Below are 11,377 nucleotides of genomic sequence, written 5' to 3'. Positions count from 1 at the left end.
TTTAGCAAACGCTTCAGTTGACAAGTGGAATTGCCTTTTCATGCAACATTAGCGTAACGAAATGTATGAATTGTAGCCTAGATGTTTTGCACGCAAAGCCAGTGCAGAAAATCTGCATTTGAAAAAGATAAGATAATAAGACAATTGCACGATGACGTCATTTTACTACAACTACCAGAATCCTCGAGTTTGTTGATTAAGGCTATTGTTCTTTTATCCTCAGCGGAATTGGCAAATTTAAATAACTAAGCAAAAACGAAATGAATTCTGGTAGTTGTAGTCAAATATCGTCATCGTGCAATTGTCCTTTTTTGGTGTACAATAACGGTTAAGTTAATTTTTTAAAATTTCATATTGATCAGCAGAAAATTCAGCCCCAAGTGCCCTAATAAATAAATGAACTTTCTTCTTTTTTGAACGTGCGTTTATCAAGGGTATCATGTTACGACCCAGTTACTTCTAATCAAAGCAACGGCACCCCCTGCGGGAGTACTCCGTTATTTTGTTCAAAAGGGTATGTCCCACTGAACGCACAGGGTATGGTTCTTAGCGTCTTGACCAGAGACTTTGCAAGGGGATACAATTTTGAGAACGTGAAAGGTTGGCGTGAGTGCTCTAAAGTACATTTATTAAGATTTTTTCCCAAAGAATTTAATTCTATGATGTTGGTTTAAAAAGGTACTTATAATCATATTTCTTGCATGCAAAATAAATAAGGGTTAACCAAAATAAAGTCTCTTGTCTTAAATGGAGTGGAAAATTGAACGAACGGGGACAGGGCTTGCAAGCTTACGCGGTTCACCTCTAACCAAACTTGTCTTCGAGTGTCTCCCTTTTCCCTTATGAACTCCTCTGTTCACGTTTTTTTTTTTGTTTGACTATTATTTATCAAAATTGGTTTTGTAGATCGTCGTTTTCTAGGTCGTAGGTCTTCGTTTTCTAGGTCGTCGTTTTCTAGACACCCTTCTAAGATAATCGGATATGTAGATATTACGTTGACAATGCGTTCTGCCCACTGTATTTGTTTTTATGGATTCAAGCAAGATCAGCTTAGATCGACCATATTTAATTCTATTACAAATTACATCTTTTAGCTTTTAAAAGCTACTTACAGCGTTGTATTTGCTTTTGTTTGTCACCATTTTTGAAAAATATACAAGAAGTTGAACAGTGAAACGTTGACATTTTCATCTCACTAATTCCGGGTGCGTTGAATGAGGTGAGTCGTGTTAGTCTGGTATCACGCAACAAGGGTTTAAAGTGATACTCGACGCTTAAACGTTTCAGATAACTTTAGTTTTTCTTTCCCTTCTTTATCCCAATTTTTAGCCAACTTAATTGACCATCCTAAAGTGCAAAAGAATATCCTGAGGATCATAGTCAGTGTTTGACCTGTTGTTTCTTACCTGTACTTTACGTAGAGGTTTAGCGAAGTAAATGTAAAAAGTACAGTACGCTCTTGCATTTTTGAGGAAAATGAAATAGTAACGAATTGTAAAGTGGGAGAATAAACAATAACGCTGATAAGACAGCCGCTGATATTCATATTAATAAATTAAAGTGTTTGATTTTGAATTCTCAATATTACAAGCTTATCAGGTTTTGCACCCCCTTCCCACTACTACTCACTACCCACCACCAATAACATGAATAAAACTTCAATGAAAGATGTACAACAACAACATTTTTATCAGACAGCAAGTTTCCGAAAACCTTGATTTCTTTTTACTGTGTTTGCTTGTTCGTTTTTTTAAACGGCTTTTGGCGTTTAAAATAGATGAACGAGTCTCGAAGCAAGATTTTCGCTAATTAATTATCGTTATTCTTTACCGGCAACCACTACAACTGGGTATTCTCTTAAAACCTTTCTCTTTCCATTTCCAACGAGAAAATTAATTTAAGCTTGTGTGAGGATTCAAACTACAAGTGATACTTGAGATAAAAGCAAAATATTATTTTTTAGTTTTATGTATATATATACCATTTCACGCTTTGCGGACCATAGTTAGACCGGCTGGCACATTTTCCCCTGGATCTCGTATGTCCAGTTTTCCTCACTCGCCAACTGGTATCTATTTTGTGACACTCATTCCCAGATGAATTGTAAGGTGGGAGGATAACAATGGTAAGGCAGGTGCTGACAATCAAGTCTCAACTTGATTTTCAATTATCCATCTTACAAACACATCAAGTTTTACGTCCCCTTACCACTACCCCCCCCCCCAGCACTTATCACCCCTCCCCATTGAACGCACTCCCCTGATTTGCAATTAATACTACTTTAACTTTTCTATTGTTGTTTTCGTACAAAATCAAATGGTTGTTTGCTGAAAATCATGGCCATTTTCTTAAATGTTGTTGTTTAGCTTTAATCTGATTGGTTCTTGATGGTTTTTTTTGTGTTTTCAGCCAATCAGGCGGGTGGAAATCTTGTGCATAAACATAAAACTGTAAAATTTGATGATCCGCTACAAAGTAGTGTATACAATTTAGTTGAGAAGACTAAAAAGAGTAGAAAAATTGCATCGCTTCAAATCATAACCTTATTTTTTCTGAATCTTCCCAAACGGAATTCATTTTCCAACCGAAATTTCTGGTTTGCCCTTGTAAATGGTTGTCCGTCTTATAAAGGTGTCTGTTCAAAGAGAGTTGATTGTCAATGCCTTAACTTGAAAAGGTTGGCTAAAAAATGCCCCGCAAAACGAGAAAGTACTCTCGGGTAAATATATGCCTTGAAAGTGAATTCAAGGGTGTAGGGGTGGAGAAGAAGTAGGCGGTTAAGGCGCGAGATAGGAGAGGTTTAGCAGAATGCCGAAGACCGAGGAATTTCTCACGAGCCGAGAACGTTAAGAAGTCACGTGACCTGTACCTTACCGTAGGTTTACCTGCTCAGAGGCCTAGCCAGGGTAAATTCCGACAAGCAACATGACCCAAAAAGTAGTGACAGAGCGTAAAATGAAATCGCGACAAAAGACAACCTTCGTTGGCCAAATTGCGACGGTGACGGCAAAGCCGAGAATAAGCGACAAAGAACAGTGGTTTGGCTTATTTATCACTAGTCTGAATGCCGAGAAGAAGTAATTTTTGTCAATTTTCCTTGCGCTTCAGAGAACGCCTCTTGTCAGTGAGCTTCAGTGGACCCTCCTGAGCGCGCGTCACGTTACACTTCATTTACGCAATCCCGCACAACGTCTGGGAGACCTGGGAACGAGGTTGTCCGTCACATAGCTTAATTTTATGCACGGTTTACATCTCTCTATTCTTTGCTTGCTTTGCTCAAGTCGTCAGGTAGAACCGTAAGAAGACCAAAACGTCTAGAATTGCAAAGTGGAGAGGTAAATGTTATGAGCGAAGTGTACACATAGCGTGAAGCGACCAGTTCGAAGATACTACATCTCCATAAACGGGATGTTAGAACATTGCAACGATTTCAATCCCCTGCCAGCATTATGATCGTCGTACCCACTATGGGTGAAGAGAGACAATGTGACCCAGACTTAAGTTTTTTCTTTTATGTAAGCAACACGGCGGTGACGACGGTGGAGAGACCAGGAAGCAGGTAACCTAACCACTGACCTTCCAACCGCTCTCACAGAGTAGACCACCATGCCTACACGATTTATCAGGTCAGCTAGTCTTAAAATGTTGAACGTGGATCGCTCAGTTGTGAATGGCGATGTATAGGTGTTTGTTCGATACGCGACAAGTTAACTGAGAAATTGCAGTACTGTAATTGTTTCTTTACAACGCATCTCTGTGCCCTTTTCTAAAATTCCGACAGAGAATTTTCGTTTAATTTCCGACAGCGACGTGAAGCATTTATAAACACCGACACGAGACGTTTTAAAATTCAGACGAGCGACATGGGCCCCACCCCCCTTCCCCCCTGGCAGGGCCTCTGTTCAGTTAGCTTAATTGCGCGCTCGCCAAACAACGCAGGCTACGGTTTGAGGTTCACGTTTGTACAGCTGGACCACACTCTAGAGGTCTTAAAATTGATATACCGCAGGGTTTTTTTACCCGTTAAAACATCACAATCCAAGCATAAAGCGCTAATATCAAGTCGGGCACCGCGAAAACCGTAACCGACGGTCTTCACAAAAACGTAAAACACTGCCTTTACTTTAAAGGACATTTATTGATTTAAAAATTAGCAAAAACATATGCAATATATTTAATAAAGCTGTCTGTATATCAACAAAACTACTGTATTAAGCATCATAATTTGTTAATGAAAAATTCTTGAATTTTTTTCGCGGAATTTATTGAAGATTAATTAGACAAGAAAACCCACTTTAGAGAGAAAATTCAAACAAGCTCTTAGTGCGCAGGTTTAAGACCATAACTGGGGCACAACATTGCAATATTTAATTTTATGACGCAATTTGTTGCATTCCCATGCAAATCCTCATTAAATCATTGTAACTTTAACCTGAGCACAAGTCAACGTTTAATAGTCGAGTATCTTAAGATTGGTTGGGCTGTGTTTATATCAAACAGCTTTTGGGCTCGCGACCGAAATTCATAATATCTTAGGAAATTAAGTGTCCGAAAATTTAATAAACACGACAAGAATACAAAAATAAGCCCTTGAACTAAATGCCTTTGAATGTGCACATATCCTGAGAATTTGCGAAATATCTTAGTGTAAATCTCAACTGTTATTCGTAATATTTTAGAGATAATTTCGTAATGGCTTGAATTACAAGTAATTATGAATGTATCAGGCCAGGGAAAAATTCAAAGAAGACGAACGTGTCTCTAAAATTAACAATTAAATTTCAATTATTTGTATTTCTCTTTGCATTCTTTGTACCTTCCAGAGAAAGAGAGTCGTCCTATGTAACGTAAAAAATAAGTAAAAAAATCCAGATATACAAAAACAAACCTGCCTAATAGGCGTACAATATATTCCGATTTGTCACCTTTTTTGATTCGTCAAGACTCGCGTATTTATTTTTTTTTTGTCGTTATAATTACAACGACAAGATTATAAATGCTAGATGAACAAGTAAACTCATTGGATTGATAACATTCAAAATCATGATTATATTGGGACTGATTACAGGAGACACTTGGCCTGGCTCGCTTTGCCAAGATCTGGACGCGTTAATTCAACACAACAAAAATCAATTTAGTGATTATTAGCTGACAAAAGAACCAGCCTGGTTAACCAGGATAACCACCTTGAGATGCCAGCATCCGGGATCACCCGGCGGGCTGGACTGTTACCATGCACGTTCGCCAGCAACAGGACAGCGGGTAACACACTGTTCATGCGTACTGCTTCCATTCTCTCTGTAAACATGGCGGCTCTGGATTGGCTTCCTTTATGTATTGCCTGGTCAAAAGTCACCTCCGGTAAAGCGAGGCAGCCCAGCTAATGTAATCAACCCCCTAAGTTGAAATAAACGGATCGACAACTTAGATATCCCAAAATTTGCTTGTTGTTTATGCTACAGTTGTTCTTTCTGTCAAGTGAAAAAGGTGCCTTATGAGTCAAACGAACATAAACTTCTAGTCCTCAGACGATACCGTTTTCTGTGCTGTCAGTGTATGCCGTCACTCAAGAAAACTAAAAATAGCAAACGACTCCAAAATAGAAAAAAACAAGCGTTTAAACCTAAGATTAAAACAATTGCAAAAGCGCGAGTATGCGAAAACTCCTCGCGGTGAACACCATCTCCGCAGTCTGTGCGTAATACAGGTATACCATCCTCTGTTTGCGTTGCAGATTGTGCTTTATGATTGCTGCTACAGTGAAAACAACGAAAAACTTCAGAGACATGAAGACGGTGTTGATATGTGATAGTTTTGTCGCTCTTATGCCCGCCAAAGCGGTCAGATAAAACTTCTATTAAAGCACAGTCGCAAAACAAACACAGGACCGAAAGTGTTATCTATGCCGTGCTGACGAGTCCAAATAATCATTGCTGTCACTTTCGGCGGAGTCGAAAACTACACCTAAAGGGGGTCTGAGGAGATTTTCTTGTTATCAAGTAGCGTTTCATTCACCATGATGTAGAAATATTGGCAAAGGTATGTGTAAAAATTTCTTTTCTCAAAACAGATCAGAGGTTTTCTAAACCTCAGCTAAAAATTCTCTACGCCCTCATAAAAGCCTTTGATTAATTCCTTCAGCACTAAAAGTTTTTCTAGCAAACTGTCAAACTGTTTCGTAAATAAAAGGAACAGAAGAGACCAGTTAAAATGGCATCCTTAGCCTTTTTTTAAAATTTTTTTTCTCCTCTGACCGCCGTCAACGGTGACATTTGATGCGCAGACATACTGACCAGACTGCAGAGGTGATGCAGCTAGTGCCTAGATCTCATATTAGTAACCTGATCATTATAAATCAGAGCCCTCATCTTAACAGTCACTTTCTCCAGGCAGTTCCTCGTCAAGCTTTTTCTCTGGTTCTTCCACTTGTGCTCGGGTCTTGTAAGGAGGATTGAAGAAACTGCATGCTTCAACAACTTGTAGTTCTTCATTGGCAGGTTTCTTTTTCTTCTTTGGCGTCTCATACGTCGATGTTCCTTTGTTTTTGGCAGCTTTCTTTTCCTGCTTGACCGGTACAGCGTCCCCACTTGCGCCAGCTTCCGTCTTTGGCTGTTGGCAAGCACGGAAGTCATTTTTATAGCACGTGATTTATTTATCTAATGCCCTGTTCACATCATCATAATCATCATCATCATTACTATTACAGAAAAACCCCGTAAATACGGACTCTGAGGGGCTCATAGAAAGTGTCCGTATTAACGGGGTGTACGTATTAAGCGGGTTGAATTTAGAGAAATCGCATTTGGAATTAGAGAAATTTTAAGGGCTTTCTCTCCCTTGGGACAAAGAAAACTGTCCATGGTAATGAGTTGTCCGTATTAAGGTGACTCGACCCAGTTTTTTTAGGGGGTACCATCCTACTTTGAAGCTCTCTGGTATCCCCACCTTTATTTTTATCGTAAGTCTAACACATAGAATGGATAACATATAGATCAATCTACAATATAACATAAAATTTTTGGCGATCGGAGTAAATGTCACGTGGTTATAATGCCACGCCCCTTTGAGGTCTGAGTCGAAAATCTGCTGTTGCCGGCATTTTTTCGTGAAAATCTCTCGGCTACACATAGTGCGCATTAGTGCCTTGCGCTGAACAGAGTTTCACCAAAATCGCAAAGACCCAATTCGAGAAATTCAGCGGTTTCCAAATTTAGGTCATAATTTATGCGAAAATGATAAGCAAACTTTACACGGATTATATCTAATAAACTATGAGATTCATCTCTTTATTTTGGGCATCGTTATAACAGATGGGTCCTTGCAAGTCAGGAAAAAGCGCGCGATTTCGAGCAAAGCAAAGATATAGAAATTATAGTTTTCGCTATTTGTTGACGTTTGTCAGCGTTTAAGAGTCCTTCTCACGAAAAAAGCATTTTCTTAAAAATTCGTAGTTTTTTTTCCTTCAAATTTTTTCAGGGTCACAATTGATTAACTAACTACCCGGACTCTGAATTTCATGGTCATTGAAAAACGGTGACATTATCTTCTATAAGCCCAAACTTGAGTAAACATTGAAGATTTTTAGCGTTTTGGCTGAGTTTGTGCTTTGGGAGTTGTCTATTGTTTCTAGTCTGTCATTATACAGCATTCTTGTTCAGCACGCGTGCAATGACCACGCTTGGCTGACTTCCGAATGCTGACCGAGATATTCCCGTCACGAGTTGGTTTAATTATTGGCTTGCATTAAACCTATGAAAAAATGATATTTTTTTTAATAGTAAGTAGATTTAGTGTGTAGCACTTCTTGATTTTTTTGCAAAGGCACAAGAAGCACGAGAATTGATTAAAAATTGTGAGTTAAACCTCTATGTAACACGCGATGGACTGTCTCACTGTACCAAAAATAACATATTTCGGTGAGCTTTCGGAAGTCAGCCAAGCGCGGTCATTGCACGCGTGCTGAACAAGAATGCTGTATAATGACAGACATTTACTCCGATCGCCAAAAATTTTATGTTATATTGTAGATTGATCTATATGTTATCCATTCTATGTGTTAGACTTACGATAAAAGTAAAGGTGGGGATACCAGAGAGCTTCAAAGTAGGATGGTAACGCCCCCCAAAAAACTGGGTCGAGTCACCTTAAGCGGGTGTCCATAAAGCGGGGTTTGACTGTACTTTAGGGGGTCATAGAAAGTGTCCGTATTAACGGGGTGTACGTATTAAGCGGGTTGAATTTAGAGAAATTGCATTTGGAATTAAAGAAATTTTAAGGGCTTTCTCTCCCTTGGGACAAAGAAAACTGTCCATAGTAATGAGTTGTCCGTATTAAGCGGGTGTCCATAAAGCGGGGTTTGACTGTACTATCACCATTATCATTATTTTGTATATCATTATCATTGTCACTTCTATTACATGAGAGTTAAAGGAAAGTGCCTTTTGGGAAGCACATGTGTGAGGTGTCCGTTAAAAGAGAGCTGTTTGTAAAAATGTGTTACTGTATAACCTATATTGTGATCACATTCAAAGCAAACGAGAAAAATAGTCCTACCTGTCTGTAAAGTGAAAACATGAGATTTGCAAGACCAGTGGGAGACTTAGCACCATCCTTTTCTTCTTTGAAATCGTCCTTATCTTCTTCTTCTTCTCCTCCTTCTTCCTCTTCCTTTCCTGCCCTGAATCGGAAGTACATTGAATTTTCAAATCCAGTTGTTGATTCAGATCGCTTCACGTGGGGTGTGCCATATTTTTGATCAGGTTCCTGGTAGATTGGGTTGTCCAGCGTAGTGACGTTCGCTCCCTCTTCATTGGTGCCGTATATCGGGTTAATTGCCCCAGCGTTTTCCATTTCCTGATTGGCCATATGATGCATGTACATGGCATCGGTGCGCGTTTCGTCGTCAGTGTTGTCTCTAAACCGCTGGCTTCTGGCGAGTCTGCGCTCCTTTGCCCTTAGGCTATTCCTTCGGCAGCGTAGCAGCGATACCGCAAGTACGACGAATAGGAGACCCCCGGTTGCTCCAATAACATAATACAAGCGTTTATTCATAAAATGCTTGTTGTCCGTTAAGGGCGAGTCCTCATTTTCTCGATCAACGCCAAGCATTCTTTTGCATCGAGTCCCAAAAAACCCAGAGCCGCTAGAGCCGCTACAGTTGCAAGTAAATTTGTTGATTCCATCTACGCAAACCCCCTCCGTACAAGGCTCACTCGCACAATCATCTATATTTGTTTCACAATGCAGACCTGTAAAACCAAGCGCACAGCTGCAGTTGTATCCATTTAAGTGCATCCAACACGTAGCGTTGTTTTGACAAGGGTTCGACAGGCAGAAATTAATCATATTCGAACAACTCATGCCGTTATAATATCCACTGGGGCACGTGCAGTTGTAATAATTCACGTAATCATGACATGTGCCATTGCCGCACGGGCTCGACAGACACTCATCTATTTCAGAACAGTTGACACGACCGTCACCCGAGTATCCCGCGTTGCAAGGACACGTGTAATTTTGCCAATCAACGCGTCTGCACTTAGAATTCTCTTGACACGGAAATGACCAACAAGGGTCAATTTTTGTCACGTTGACGTCAACGGTGCCGTTAAACGATAGCGGGGGAATTCCATTATCTTCCGCTTCTATAAGAACCTCATAGATACGGTAATAGTTATAACTGAGATGCGACTTAACTGTCAAGTAGGGCAGGTCACCTTTTGCGTCATTCACTACAGAAAAATTGTTGTCACAGGTATCTTTGATAGCAAACGTGTCCTGATGATGCAGAAGTGTATAATTTACTTTTTGGCTGCGTTCAGGGTTACTGGATGTGATCTGCGCGATACAGTAACCGATCGAAACGTTTTCTGGAATGGAAATGTTATCAGGAATTAATCGAATGTCAGTTGGTGGCTCATTGACGTCAACAATACTGATATTGACGTCACTAATGACGTGAAGTGGAGGTCCTGTTTGTTCCACTGGTGCATCTGTTGCTTGAATGCTGACCAGCAGCACTGCAGGCACATGTAAAGCCTCATAATTCAGGAATGATGAATTTATAACATAGAGCTGGTTTCCACTGGTGTTAACCTGGAAAAAAGTTCATTCCAAAAAAGAAGTGAGACTGTACTTTCTTCTTATTTTCCTAAGTGATAAAATCTTAATTTTTAACCCCTTGAATACGATTGTCACTCAAATGCGGTTCAAAGTCAGGTTTCCGATGAAGGACTAAAGGTCACAAATATATCAACCTGAGAAAACAACTGACGTTTTTCCACTAACTGACGTCTGTGAAACAACTGCAGAGATTCCATACTAATGACGTTGGTCGTGCCGAAAGGAAAATTTGCTTTTAACCAATCAAAGCACTATACTTACATCTGGGTAGTGAGACGTCATCAGTATGGAATTTTGTGCTCGTTCCTCAGACCGGCACCATTTCGCGGGGTAACGAAAGGTGGCGTCGCAAAATATCGGCTGTTTTCTCAGCCTTCAAATACAGCTTTTGTTCAGTTTCAGACCTTCATCGGAAACCAATCCATTGAAGGAGCGTTATGTCTACAAAAATATGGCCAGCATTTCACGCTAGCTACGGAATAGTTCACCAAAAAGATGGACAAATTTCATTTGTAATGGCTCATTCCCTCAAACGATAGTAGTAGTTTGTCGAAGGTCAGTTCCACTGCTCAAATTTTGGTAACAAGCGTCGTAAAAGGTCCAGTATTTTAACGCTATTGTCACTACTACGTTTTTCCTTTCTGTTACAAATTAAGTAACCTCAGGGAATTTTAAACAACAGTGCGCGTAGCTCTAGATTTCCACAAGGCAACAAACTTCGAAAGCATTCTGAGAGCCGTAGTATGATAGTGTGACTTCATTGTGAAAACAGCCTACATATTGGCTCGGGTGGTATCGGCCTATTGTGAAAATGGCCTATCCATTGGCCAGGGTGGTATCGGTCTATTGGCATCGATTGATATCGATTATCCATGTAGTTTTCCTTCGGCACTGTTCATGGTTTAACAAATAAAGAAGCCTCCTAAACTGTGCTATGTTCTGTTGTAAAGCACGCAGGAAGCAGTTAGAGCACGAAAGAAGTGTAGGAGAAAACACGAAACGTAGTCGAGCGTTTCTCCCTACTTCTTGAGTGCTCTCAGTCGCTTCTTAAGTGCTTTACAGCAGAGCAGAGCACGGTCAAGGCTTCTACATTTGTTTTGCTAAATTCCCCACGAATTAAATTCCTGACGCATTACTTCACTGCATTATAAAATTACTTCCTAATTTTCAAAACAAAATGTTTATTGATGTCCATAGGAGTTTCATTTTGTTTTCAACGCAAACGAGAGTGTCACCAGAATGTCTTTTACTCTCA

General features: G+C 39.9%; 1 protein-coding gene across 1 annotated transcript; it reads right to left on the bottom strand.

Annotated features, from left to right (window-relative positions):
• Positions 1–4,190: 4,190 nt before the first annotated feature.
• LOC140936404 (uncharacterized) lies at positions 4,191–9,980 on the bottom strand. The gene is made up of 2 exons (XM_073385873.1): positions 8,554–9,980; positions 4,191–6,609 (listed from the first exon to the last, which is right to left on the bottom strand). The coding sequence occupies exons 1-2, from the start codon at positions 9,358–9,360 to the stop codon at positions 6,370–6,372; spliced, it is 1,047 nt and encodes a 348-aa protein (XP_073241974.1). The 5' UTR covers positions 9,361–9,980; the 3' UTR covers positions 4,191–6,369.
• Between the last annotated feature and the right edge of the window lie 1,397 nt (positions 9,981–11,377).

This window comes from Porites lutea, chromosome 5 (assembly GCF_958299795.1).
Source record: "Porites lutea chromosome 5, jaPorLute2.1, whole genome shotgun sequence".
In the NCBI taxonomy this organism is placed as follows: domain Eukaryota; kingdom Metazoa; phylum Cnidaria; class Anthozoa; order Scleractinia; family Poritidae; genus Porites; species Porites lutea.
The sequence above is the reverse complement of the archived record's forward strand: the minus strand, read 5'-3'. Positions and strand labels throughout refer to the sequence as shown.